Source organism: Phyllopteryx taeniolatus, chromosome 16 (genome assembly GCF_024500385.1).
Source record: "Phyllopteryx taeniolatus isolate TA_2022b chromosome 16, UOR_Ptae_1.2, whole genome shotgun sequence".
Taxonomy (NCBI): Eukaryota; Metazoa; Chordata; class Actinopteri; order Syngnathiformes; family Syngnathidae; genus Phyllopteryx; species Phyllopteryx taeniolatus.
Window position 1 is genome coordinate 11,925,623 of NC_084517.1, and position 13,303 is coordinate 11,938,925.

The window sequence follows — 13,303 nt, forward strand, 5'->3', positions numbered from 1 at the left end:
GTTTATAGATGCAAGCGGCTACGGCTTACTGATAAACACAGCTAACTCAAAAAGCTGTGAGCTCATGTCATGAATGTTTTCAATTAGACTGAATTGGATGCCCTATGTTTCTAAAAATACTCCAGTAAAATTATCGAGGGATCAAGTAAAATGATCAAACCTCACGTCAGTTTTATTGATACCCAGCCCAGGCTTATGTGTTTGAGTGTACTTATTTGTTATGAATAGTGGACTATGTTTGTAATCCATGCTCTGGTTGATCATTCTGTATCACCCAGATACATTCACACAGAAAATTTGCATGCCTTTTTATTTATTTGTGGGGATAATTACTGACTTTGTCTGGGCTTCACACAATTATTTTGATGACAGATTTGATAAAATTGATCACTCCTGTGTGCTTTATTTCTCTGTGATGACAAAAATGGCTTATTGGTACTCAAAACAACTTTGACATTTTCCTGTGCTTTGGCTGTATTTAATCTGCAAAGTCTTAATCACTGCAGGTGAAGACTCAGATTTAGCTGTCACCGCCTTTTAATGCAACAGACCTGTTGCATTAAAATACACCATATCAACAACAGTATTTGCTCACCTGGCAATTACTTCCTGCAGGAAAATAGAGAGAATACTTTTTCAAACTGTTGGTCTCTAAACTCAAAATCTGCGCACAGCCCTTGACTGTGACTTACTCACAGTGGCTAGTCCATAAGTGTTTTATTTCTTAATAATAAATAAATAAATATATATATATATATATATAAATATATATATATATATATATATATATATATATATATTGTATTATAAGCATGTGGTAACAAGTGGTCTCCCTAACCCTTACGCTCTCTTTAGTGGACAACCAGCACATGTTGCATTACATAAGAGATAAGACAGCGGTGCCATATTTCAGCAACTTGGTCTGGTTCATCGGCAGCCATGTCATTGAACTGGACAAATGCGTGCAGACAGATGAAGAGTAAGTGCCCTGTCGCCACCATTTTTCCTGTTGGTGTTAACAAAGTTCTGTGTTATTGTTTACAGCCTGTAGGGGCCAGGCTTGTCCTTTTTTTGTTTTAATGTGAACAAAAAGACAGTTGAAAGATTCATGATATTGGTTTACCATCATCTTTGATCAATGTATGGATTGGTCTTTTAAGTCTGTACACTTCCACCACCCAAACCGCTCTGTTGTGTCTCAGGCACAAAAACCGAGGCAAGTTAAGCGACCTGGTAGCTGAGCACCTTGACCACCTCCACTACCTGAATGACATCCTCATCATTAACTGTGAATTCCTCAATGATGTTTTGACTGACCACCTCCTCAACCGCCTGTTCTTACCGCTTTATGTGTTCTCATTGGTTAGCCAAGAAACAGTAAGTTGGTTCAAAAGTGCTGGACCAATATAGAGAAATAAGTCTTCTATGGCTTTGTGTAACCATGATTGGACATTTGTTGTTTTTTTTTTAGCATGAAGAGCGAAAGATCAACCCTCAGGTGTCCCTCTACCTGCTGTCACAAGTAGGCAATGCACGCACAACACTTATTTAAACTAAAAATGCATGGTTATAGACAAAAATAATTCATCCCATTGTATGTTATCCGTTTTATCATGTATTCAACAGTTCAAACGTTTTGAGTAAAAAAAAAAAATAAATACCATGTTGATGTATAAATACATTTATAAATACACAAAATGACTGAGGCTTGCACTCCCCTCCAAAAGTATTGCAACAGTGAGATGACTTGAAAAGATATGTGCTTGAACAAAGTTTAATTATAGATGAGATCAACAGCTCAGCTTTTGTTTCCAGGTACTGTATTTACATTTACATCAGCATCTGATACACAACTTAGAAGACTTTATCTGTAACAAACGACATTTCTAGGTGTTCAGAAGTATTGGAACAGATAGATTTAATAGTAGACTGAAGGGAATAACACTTAATACTTGAAAATTCTTAGCTTACAAAAACTTCAAGCCTGTGACTCATTGACATCATCAAACATTTGTATTCTTCTCATGATGCTTTTCCAGGCTTTCACTCCAGCTTCTTTAGTTGTTTGTTCTGGGAGGTTACTCCTCTTGAGAGCAGGTACTGAATGTGTATTCTATAGGGTTTAAATCTGGAGATTTAATTAGCCACTTCAAAACATTCCACTTCTTCTACCTATTAAACTCCTTTGTTGTCATGGTGGTGTTATAAGTCATTATCTCTCAATCAGTTTGGTTGCATATTTCTTTAAATTGGTACATGTTTCTGAAGACCTGTTATTTTGCTGTTGATATTACATCATGAGTGAAGAAGCCGTACAAGCCCAAGCCATGTAACCCCGTTGTGTTTCACATATAAGTTTTTATGTTTGGAATCAGGAAGAGCTAATTCCTTTCTCCAAATTGTAGCCTTTCCATCACTTTGGTAAAGGGTAATCTTTGTCTCAACAGTCCATAACATGTCCCAGAATTCTTTAGCTTTATAATTGTACTATTCAGCAAATTTCAGCATGGCATTCCTATTCTTCTTGCTTATAAGTGGTTTGTATCATCTGGTGTACACAAAGTACTTCTGTACTTTTGTTCATGAAGTCCTCTGCAAGTGGTAGATCATGTTACCTTCACTCCTGCACTGAAAGTTGTTGCTTGTGTCACTCGCAGTTGTTGTAGGGTCTTTAAGGCCCTCAGAATGTTTGTTTCTGTCATCAACTGCTGTTGTTTTCTTTCGCCTACCCATTTGACATCAGTTACTTAGTACACCAGTGGTTTCATCCTTCTCTAGATCATTTTAAATTCTCAGACATATGGCCAATGTTTGTGGACCAGCCGTGGTTGATTTCTCAATCTTCTTTGAGCTTCACAAATTTAGGGTTTTCACAATGGCTCTCGGGTTTTTGTGTTGGTTACACCTCTAGTATAAATGTTAAAAAAGAATAAATTAAACACAAATCTTAAACTCGGGTGTAAACATTTGTTAGCGTAATCAATGTAATTGGACACACCTGGAAAAAGAAACACATGCCAGTCACATGCTCCAATACTTTTGCTCACATAAAAACTGGATGGATTCAAACAAAAAGTTGTATCAACACCTAGAAATAAAAGGTGATGATGATAATGCTACTCCAGAGAGGTGAGAATGTTGATCGCTTTTCTTATATTCAGCTATTCATATCGAACACAAATGTTTTCAGTCTGTACCAAACTTCCCTGACTGGCCTCACTGTTCCAATACTTTTAGAGGGGTGTCTATAATTTACCCCCAATCTGTTGTCTGCATCTGCCTTCACTACATCTGCTGCATTCATAGAGGTGTCTTATCAGCGCACTCTTGCAATTCTCACCTGATCTTCCCCAAACCTTCTGTGGTTATTGTCTGATACCTTTTGAAGAACCCCAGGCTGTTCTACAGGGTCTAACATTTTAGTATTGCCGCACTTCCACCAAACAGTTCAGTACACATTTCCATTTATGTTATAACCAAAACATGCACATGGTTGCCAGCCAGTCCTCCATTAGTTAAATGCAGAGAATGCTGTACTAACATCAAACAATAAGGGTGGGTGGTGACGTGTAAGAGTATTATTTACACTCTCTGTATTTGCCAGGTGTTTCTGATCATCCATTATCGACCCCTTGTCAACGCCCTGGCCGACGTCATTCTCAATGGAGACCTGTCTGTCTTCATCCCACAGACAGGACATCACAACACACAAAAGAACACAGTAGGAATTATTTATTTTTAGACATGCATGACATACAAACCAATATTTTAAATGTATACCGGTAAGTATCAAAAAAGTCAGAACAGATACAGTCGTCATAGACTTGTGAATAACAAGAGCACTGATTAGAGTGCCGACCACCGCCAAGGCTGAACACCTATGTCCTCCAATGGCCATAATGCCTGCTGGCTTCAATGGATTAATATTACATACAAATGCCAGTGGAAAATGTGGCGAGAGACCTAATAACCACTCATATGCATTTGCTTCCAAGATTGTGGGTATAGGTGCTGTGTGGTTTTGGTATTTTCTCTGATTCATAAACCACTATCAATGCAGCAATATCCAAATGAGATAACTTTGTGTATTTTTTGGGGTACACTGTTTTTGGCTCCTCTCAGTTTTGGCTTTTTTAATTATAATTTTTTATTTTATTATTCTTTAAAGGCATTTATATTGTCATCTCTGTTTTTAATGTTCAGATTCAGCTTTAATTAATCCCAATGCGGGAAATTTGGTTATTGCTTCCAGGTCCAAGTGTATATTCAGCCTCAACACATATTAAACACTGTCGCAAAGGATATGTCAAATAGTGTCTTTATTTACAGTATCTTACAAAAGTGCAACAGCCCTTACATTTTTCTGAAGGACTTTGCTACAATGTAAAGTAGACAATGTACAGCGTAAATAACTGTAAATTCATTGTCGCCTCAAAATAACTCGACACACAGCCATTAATGTCTTAACCGCTGGCAATAAAAGTGAGAATACACCTAAGTAAAAATGTCCAAATTGTGTCCAATGAGCCATTTTCAGTCCTCGGTGGGTCATGTGCTTCATTAGTGTTACAAAGTCTCAGGTGTGACTGGGGAGCAGGTTAGTTAAATTTGGTGTCATCGCTCTCACACTCTTATACACTGCAAGTTAAATATGCCACCTCATGGCAAAGAACACTCTGAGGATCGGGAAAAAAAAAGAAGAATTGTTGCTCTACATTAAGATGGCCAAGGCTACAAGAAGATTGCCAACGTCCTGAAACTGAGTGGCAGCACGGTGTCCAAGACCGTATAGCGGTTTAACAGGACAGACTGACTGACATTGACGAAAACAGTGTTGTCCCACAAAAAGATGTCACGGGTGTATTCACCTTTGTGAGATACTGTAAGCTTACTTTCCCATATAATTGCCCTCTTCTCTCCATTTTCAAATTTAGAACCCCCCCGCCCCTATTTTCTTTGGTTTTGAACATCTGTTTTTGTAGTAGGGTGGGTGTTAGCCAAGTAGTGAGCGTTTATGAGAACATTTGTGGTTGTTCTCTGTGCTAGCTTTGTGTTTTTCAGAAGTGGCCTACCTTTTCAGTGAATGCGAGCAGAGGTGAGAGCTCTTACAACACTGATGGTTGAGACTACCACAACAGACAATATCTGTACCCAAACAGCACAAGTAGCCACTTTGTGTGGTCTTTAAAGTAATAGCATGTAGTGTATATATATATATTTATATATATATATATATATATATATATATATATATATATATATATATATATGTATGTATGTATGTGTATATGTATATATATATACATACATATATATATATATGTATGTATGTGTATATAAACGTGTATATGTGCGTGTGTGTGTGTGTACAGTACCACTTTTTTGTTGATCATTTCATGCTCGGAAGACGTGTTTACTCTGCTCCAGGGTAGATGTGAATTAATATTTATTTATTAATATTTAATTATTTAGTTTAAGTTTGGTATACTAGTAACCTCATAATGTGGAAGAATTGAATGAGGGAACACTTACAATCACTATATCTCTGTGGCATGTCTCAGTTTTGTGGACCAGAAAATGATTTGAGTGTGTCTGTGTGTGGCTTGTACCGTGACCACCTAATGTACCATGACCTCCATTAATTTCTCAGCATTGACTCGAGAGCGTGAGCGGTTTACCAGAACATAGTCATCTGACAAGTGTAGCACACACGCCCCTACAAACATAGTCGTCTGTGGTTTATGTGCATGTTGCAGCCGCGACAATGCAATCCCACAGGTTTCACTGTTTTTAAACTGTTCACCGGAAGGATCAATTATAGTATGTTGTTTTTGTCTATAGAACTGCTTTCAACATACATTATCCATCCATCCATCCATCCATTTTCTGAGCCGCTTCTCCTCACTAGGGTCGCGGGCGTGCTGGAGCCTATCCCAGCTGTCATCGGGCAGGAGGCGGGGTACACCCTGAACTGGTTGCCAGCCCATCGCAGGGCACATAGAAACAAACAACCATTCGCACTCACAGTCATGCCTACGGGCAATTTAGAGTCTCCAATTAATGCATGTTTTTGGGATGTGGGAGGAAACCGTAGTGCACGGAGAAAACCCACACAGGCACGGGGAGAACATGCCAACTCCACACAGGCGGGGCCGGGGATTGAACCCGGGTCCTCAGAACTGTGAGGCTGACGCTCTAACCAGTCGGCCACCGTGCCGCTCAACATACATTAGTTTCCCATAATTTTTTCACATGCTAACACTGACAGTACTAATATGACGTTTACATCTTTTCACAACCAACCTGTCGTGATTCAACTGTTTTTCACATGGATAATGTCAATGAAATGTTGGCAGAGAGAGAAGGTTCAGGCAGGGTCAATACAATGTTCTAATTCTGCACAAATCGGAGGTCAAACAATCCACTCGGTGTTGCCAGTGGACCTTTTTTTTCAAGATGAACAAAGAAAATACCATTTGACATTCCACTGTATAGTACGGTCCTTTTGCCAGATCTATGCAACCTAAATCCCAAAATAATATGAAGCCCCTAAATAATATACAGTTTTTTTCAGTTAAAGACTTTTGAATACATTCCAGAAACAACTTCTTCCCGTCATTGAATATGCTGACTGTATAAACTATAATGGTGCCTGTTCTTGACATACTTTCAATGAGAGACGTGGACACGAACGCGCACATGTGCTGCATGATCTCGTGTATATGCGTGTGCATGGTAAGTTTGTGAACGTGAAGTATGGAACCCGAGTTTCGATTTAAACTTCCTGTTTTGTTTTGTACCACAAAGAGAAAGAGACAATGAGAAACTCTCCCAGTATTTAGTAGGTGAAGATTCGGTAACTCTTTTTTGTTCATTTGGTATTATAAAGTTTAAACTCCTTATCTGTATTAATATTCGGCCGTAGCGGAGGACATCATTTTTGGGCCTTAACTTTTGAGGGAAATACCTGGTGTCAATGCATATTGTGGTCAAACATGGTTAGTGCATTCATTCACATAAGAGTGTCACTTCTCAAAAATTTCATTTTTGGATATTTGGGTTTATTGCCATCATTACTCAGTTTTACTGTAAGACCCTGTTTTTTTTTTTTTTTTTTTTTTTATCCCCTCGCAGAATTCTTATCTTAGGCACTAGCTGTTTCCTCTGCGAGTGTGCTTCTGTGGTTGGGTCTTGTATGTCTATGTGTGTCTCTGCTTCATGTAGCATGAAAGCCTTAACTGACTGGGATCAACCTGACACATCAATACTAATTTACTGTAAGAGTGTGTCTGTGAGTAAGTGTGGTGTGTGGTCTTGCATCGCTGTTATCTTGGTATTTCTCTACCAGCAAAGGTCATTATTGTGTATTGCTTTCTGGAAAGTATTTGTCCTCTATAGGGTTTGAGTGTGCCGACGATCCCATAACCTTTAAGTGCCTTACCAAAAAAATACCTTATGTGATATTCACAGTAAATAATAGTCATCATCATCAGTAATTATTTTTACTATAATATACTAATACCCGTGTATGTCTGTTAACCCTCCCAGGCTAGTTCCGGAGGGGTGCGTCGCTTCACTAAGCCACCAGAATCTTTGGAGCGCTCGCTGGAGCTCTCCCGCCACCGTGGCCGTAAGAGAATCCAGAAGAGGCCAAACTACAAGAATCTGGGCGAAGAGGATGATGACGGGGGTGCCGGGGGAGGAGGAAGCTCCAGCCGGGAAGGGGCAGATGAGGGCTGGGACGATAGCGGCCGAGGAGGAGAGGGAGGCCGAGAGAGGGAGAAGGGAAAAGGTACAGAGGTTGTAGGAGCATGTGGGAGTTCTAAGGGAAGCAGAGCAAGTGGGGAAACAGCGGAAGGTGAGTTTGAGACCTGTTGGACACAGCAGTGCAGGATTGTTTGTATCTGTTTACCCCCATTAGTCTGCCATGATGCACCACTTCTATCTTAAAGCAATCTCTGCAGCAGTCCTCGTCTCCAAACCAAAAAGAGAAACAAGTTCCAATATCAACATTGTCTGCTGCTGCTGCTTAAGAACATTTTAGTCCCCCGGCCTTTTAACTCAGTGGAAGGTGACCAGCAGTGCAAGTCCATATAAGAGCAAAACACTTCAGAAACAGAGACCAAAAATAAATTCTCTTTGCCTAGTTTTGAGATGAAGCCTTCCTGCCTCCCCTGTTTGGCACGTTTTAATTTCCCCATGGTGACCACTGTTCACACATCAACTCCTTCTCATTAGAAGTCAACTTCCACAATAACATCATCCATCCTGTGCTCCTCACCTGTCCACCTGTCTCTTACTCTAGCTCTGTTTGCATGTGTTTGTTTTCAGTTAAATACCAATACAATGGAACCTCTTAGTACAAGCACAATCCATTGCGGCACACTGGAAACAGTTTTTCCATAGGGAAATAATCAGTTCTGCGGTCAAACATTCTTTATGGTCATAGTGTAGACATATTGTATGTTAACAACTATTAATAATATAACCTACAAACAATAAAACACTATCCTAACTTTAATAGTACTGTATATTATTCTCCTTTTCACATTGTGTTTCTCTGAAAACCTATTGTTTGAGCTGATAAGTGCTGCAAAAAAAGAGGCTCCACTGTTCATCCAAGTCTGAGTCCTTATTCACTATGACTGATGAATTCTTTTAAGGCTTTCTTGGTTGCATGATACAGTATCAATTGATTGGAAATCAAATAGTTAATTCATAGCCGTATGGAGGTGCAGATTCCAATCCCACATTAAAAAAACAAAACATTTTTCCAAACATTAAGATGGTGAATGAAGCAATCATCAGTGAAGTGAAGAGGGAAATGCCTTTAGACTGTATTTATGTCCCTTTGAGTTAACGAGTAGTTTAAAAATCCATCATGCATATTATGAGTTGATCAACAGTGTGTGCTTGTGCTTACAGAAATAGAGATGGTGGTGATGGAGACATGTAAAGTGTCGGAGTTGACTGAGCAGAACATCACGGATGAAGAGAAGACCGCAGCAGCCACCCGCACACACACACAGAGAAGCAGGTACACATTTACACATGCATATGGATGATGTGGTCCACAAGTGCAGAAGTATGCGATTTGATCCTCTCTGGTTCCACAGGCCTTTCTTAGAAATGGTGTACAGTGCCCTAGACTGCACCAGTGACGACTACCACGCCCTGTTTGTCCTCTGCCTTCTCTATGCAGTTTCACACAGCAAAGGTTGTCCTTTATTCAGTTTTAGTATTCCCATATACATGCCTTTTTTTCACAATTGCTCTTAATGGCAAAGTCATATCACACATTTCACGGTGAAGCAGCAGAAAAGTACATTTCTCATGTATTCAGTTCAGGACAAGTACACAAATTCAACAGGGTTTTATGACAACGCATCAGTTTTTAGATAGCTTTGCTGTCAAAATGTAAATCTTTAGTTACACTTGCGTGAGAAACCGACAGTATTGATATGTTGGTATTTCAATACTGTGTCAGCAACAGCAATGTAGTGTATCGATAGAATACTTTGTGGCAACCTGGTATGTAAAAATGAATACAAATTAAGTCAGTAATAAAGGTTATTTTGAAAAAGACGTATGTTTGCTGGAGCTTACACTATCCATTCTACATGGGAGCAACTTGGTAATTTGATTATTTCATTTTTGTAGTATTTTAAAAGCAAAGAATAATAATAAAAATAAACTAACATGCAGAATTACCCAATCACTTTCAATCTCATGTTAAATGGGAGGCAGCACACACACCTGCCACCAAGTGTCTCTGCTTAAAGCAGACCCAAATAAAGTTCAGATGCTCTAGTAGGTCTTTCATTGCATTTTTGTCGTCACATCTTACAGCACAAGCCATGTTCCGCTGAAAACTTCCACAGCATCACAGGGATCTATCTGATTGTTCGAAAGTATCATTCAGGAGAAGGGTACAAAAGAATTTCCAAGGCATCAACTATACCATGGAACAAAGAGAAGACGGTCATCATCGAGTGGAGAAAATGCAGCACAATACTGACATTACCAAGAACTGGATGTCCCTCCTTTTTGCATTAACTTATATGACCTTTAACCCCAGCTTTGCGTTATGCTCTGGGTCATGCGGGTTGCAGCATAGCAGTGTCTAAAATGTCTTAAAATGGAGAATTATAATTGTGAGGGGAACTAAGGGTCCAGATAACACCCAATTGATTAATTTATAAACTGATTATTTATTTGAATGAGAGCTCTGGCCGATATGTATTCCTTAACTATTTTTATCTTATTTACTCCCTCCTTATCGTTCTTCAGGTATAAACCGTGACCTTCTGGAACGACTGCAGTTGCCAGTTCCTGACCAGGAAAGAAGCTCCTACAGTTTAGTACTTGCAGAGAGGTTGATCAGAGTAATGAGCCAGGCAGCACAGCCAGGTAACATGCACATTACTGACATTGCTAACATGTATGACGGGCTTTTTTTAACATGGGCTCATGTTTCATTCATGCGTTTTTTCTGTGTTTAGATGGTAGAGTACGTCTGGCTACTCTGGAGCTCAGCTGCCTTTTATTAAAGCAGTCCGTGTTGTCTGGAAGTCTGTGTATAATCAAAGATGTTCATCTGGCCTGTCTGGAGGTATGACGCACATGACATTCATGTCTAGGTGTGACACATAAATGCAGAAATAGACTCTTATCTAAAACAACAAAAATGTGTCACTAATACCAAATTTAATTGAGGAATATTTATCATAGGTCACTGTTTTATTTAAATACAGTTACGCCCATCCCTCGACAAACAGTATCTACCTCCAATTTAACCTGCAGTTCTCAGCACTTGAAGATTTTTTCTCCATCTGTTTTGAAATGACCTCTGCTATCATTTCAAGATTATCTCCCCATCCTTCCTCTTTTCCTTACACTGGCTGACAGGAAGCAGGTGTGTGTTTGTGCCATCCAAGTCATTGTTTCACTCTCTTTAAGAATGTTGCTTTCGTTAGTGGTTCTTAAGATCAGGTTTAATTGTGTGATAATTTGGGAAACTTTGGGCTTTTTAGCAAGTGATGCATATAACGGACAGAAGACTCCCATCAAGAATGTCGTTAACTGCATAATAACACACAATGTTCGAGACAACTTGGGTGAAGATGGTAACTTTTAAATCAAAACAGACCTCTGTAAACATATTATCTTACAGTCAGGTCCATAAGTAACTGATGGAAGTGCTGACACAAGTAGCAGGATGAATTTTTAAATGTTTTGGACGATATTATCTGCTCAAATTCACCCACATGCTTCAAAACTCATGAGACAGCGCTTCACAGTGCAGTTGGATGATGATCTGAAGCATACTGCGAAAGCAACCAAAGTGTTTCTGAACCCAAAGAATTGGAATGTTATGCAATGGTCAAGTCAATCATAAAACTCAAGGGAAAATATCCCAAGAACAAACATAAACTGAAGACAGTTGCAGGAGAGGCTAGGTGTAGGAAAATAATTTATAAAAAATGCACTAGTTTGTCTCTCATTGATTTCACAGCTGAGAAACATTGAAGCCTCCGAGGGCCCTTGTTTTGTGGCACGTGTGATGGTGGATGTGTTTGAACACGAATAATCCAACTGTAGTAAAACATGTTGCACGTCAGTCTGTGAAGGGTTTAGCAGCATACATACACAAAAATAAATCTCATCTATGAGACTGCTGATTTGGAGAGATTAGAGTGGGAAAATCTTGTATTCTGTTATTTCATGTTCCATTATTCTTTTATATATGATATTTGACATTTAATGAAAAAAAAATATTAATTTTAAAGTACTAGTCATACTCTTTCGATTATGCTAGAAATATGAGACATGTTTTTAGCACTATTGTTTATTCATCCATCCATTTTCCGTACCGCTTATCCTCACTAATGTCGCGAGCGTGCTGGAACCCATCCCATCTATCTTTGGGCGAGAACCGGGGTACACCCTGAACTGGTCGCCAGCCAATTACAGGGCAAATATAAACAAACAACCATTCGCACTCACATTAGCACAGAATTTTTTATTTCTTGACAAAAAGTTATATACAGTACACTACATATACAGTATACTGTATTGTGAATTGTTTTAATGTAAGAAACTGATGTGCTCATGTGCTTTACGCGTCATTTGCATCTGGTTGACATTTTCTGTGTTTCATGTATACAGGGGGCGAGAGAAGAAAGTCTTCACTTACTGCGGCGATTTTACAAGGTGCATGTGCAACAAAACACACCATCGATCAGTTTATTACAGTACTGTGATAAACCACTAACCTGAAAAGTAAAGCACCGTTTACAATATTACTTAACTAAAGAATTGAATGAACAGCAAAAATTCAGATTTTATACAGCTCGTATTAGAAGCCAATCAAAAGCATGCACCTTTCCCTAACACCATTGTCTGATGTTCACCACTTGAGATGGCAGTAAAATTTATGGGTATGCATCAATTTCTACAGTTATTGCCTTTACTTTCGCTCCCCTGCTTACTTTTTCCTTCTCTTTTAGACTCAGTCACAACAGTTATTTTAAGCATTATAACCTATAAAAATCCAGCAGGCAGTCATTTTCAATATCTTCTTTAACCTATTTTCTACCTCTCACACATCTAGACTGTACAAAGGAAATTTTAAAATACCATACTATAAGAATGCTTTCTGTCTTCAAAAGCTGCGAGGAACAAATAGCAGACTTGTGCCGTACCTGCCATCAGGTTTTATTTTTGGTTGATTCTTTTGCAAGAAGTTAATACAAATAAAACTAATAAAATTGTATCTTAAGTTACTTTACGATACCCACTCCCGAGTAAATACATCAGCTCAAACACCTCCCTTATATGAATCATCTACAGATAGTCCATGATGATTAAGAAAAGGAAACTTTAAAAAGGGCAGGACTCTGCACAATACTGGCCAATTCTTTAATTTTCAGTAATGCTTAGTCTGTTTGGTGTAACTGTGTTAACATACCATGAGATCACCATGAACTGAAAAGCACTCATGCAGTAACTGAGCACTAGACAAAAACAGTGCAGCTTCGCTATTATATCAGACTTAAACAAACCACAACTTTATTGTGGAGAATAATGGTGTGTTTTGATACATTAGATTTAAAGTATGTATGACTTGCAGGGCGAGGAGATCTTTCTGGACATGTTTGAAGATGAATACAGGAGCATGACGGTGCGTTAGTTTTTGTTTTGTTTTCATCACAAACAAAATCCCTGCTGTTTGAAAAATGCATTCTTGGTGTTGTTAAAGTGTGTCTGGTTGCGGCGCTTGATGATTTCAGAGTAAACCGCT

At 38.9% G+C, this 13,303-nt stretch overlaps 1 protein-coding gene across 4 annotated transcripts in view; it reads left to right on the forward strand.

The window, feature by feature from the left end:
- clec16a (C-type lectin domain containing 16A) overlaps positions 1 to 13,303 on the forward strand; it is a 32,255-nt gene that overhangs the window by 7,309 nt on the left and 11,643 nt on the right. For 3 of the 4 annotated variants that reach the window (XM_061748113.1, XM_061748115.1, XM_061748116.1), the window contains 12 exons: positions 856 to 979; positions 1,203 to 1,377; positions 1,472 to 1,522; positions 3,605 to 3,721; positions 7,549 to 7,858; positions 8,926 to 9,037; positions 9,117 to 9,217; positions 10,291 to 10,410; positions 10,503 to 10,612; positions 12,169 to 12,213; positions 13,133 to 13,183; positions 13,293 to 13,303. The exon at positions 13,293 to 13,303 is cut by the window's right edge and continues 118 nt beyond it. In XM_061748113.1, coding sequence (XP_061604097.1) covers positions 856 to 979; positions 1,203 to 1,377; positions 1,472 to 1,522; positions 3,605 to 3,721; positions 7,549 to 7,858; positions 8,926 to 9,037; positions 9,117 to 9,217; positions 10,291 to 10,410; positions 10,503 to 10,612; positions 12,169 to 12,213; positions 13,133 to 13,183; positions 13,293 to 13,303 — 1,327 coding nt within the window. The remainder of the gene's footprint in view (positions 1 to 855; positions 980 to 1,202; positions 1,378 to 1,471; positions 1,523 to 3,604; positions 3,722 to 7,548; positions 7,859 to 8,925; positions 9,038 to 9,116; positions 9,218 to 10,290; positions 10,411 to 10,502; positions 10,613 to 12,168; positions 12,214 to 13,132; positions 13,184 to 13,292) is intronic. The other variant, XM_061748114.1, reaches the window with a different exon arrangement.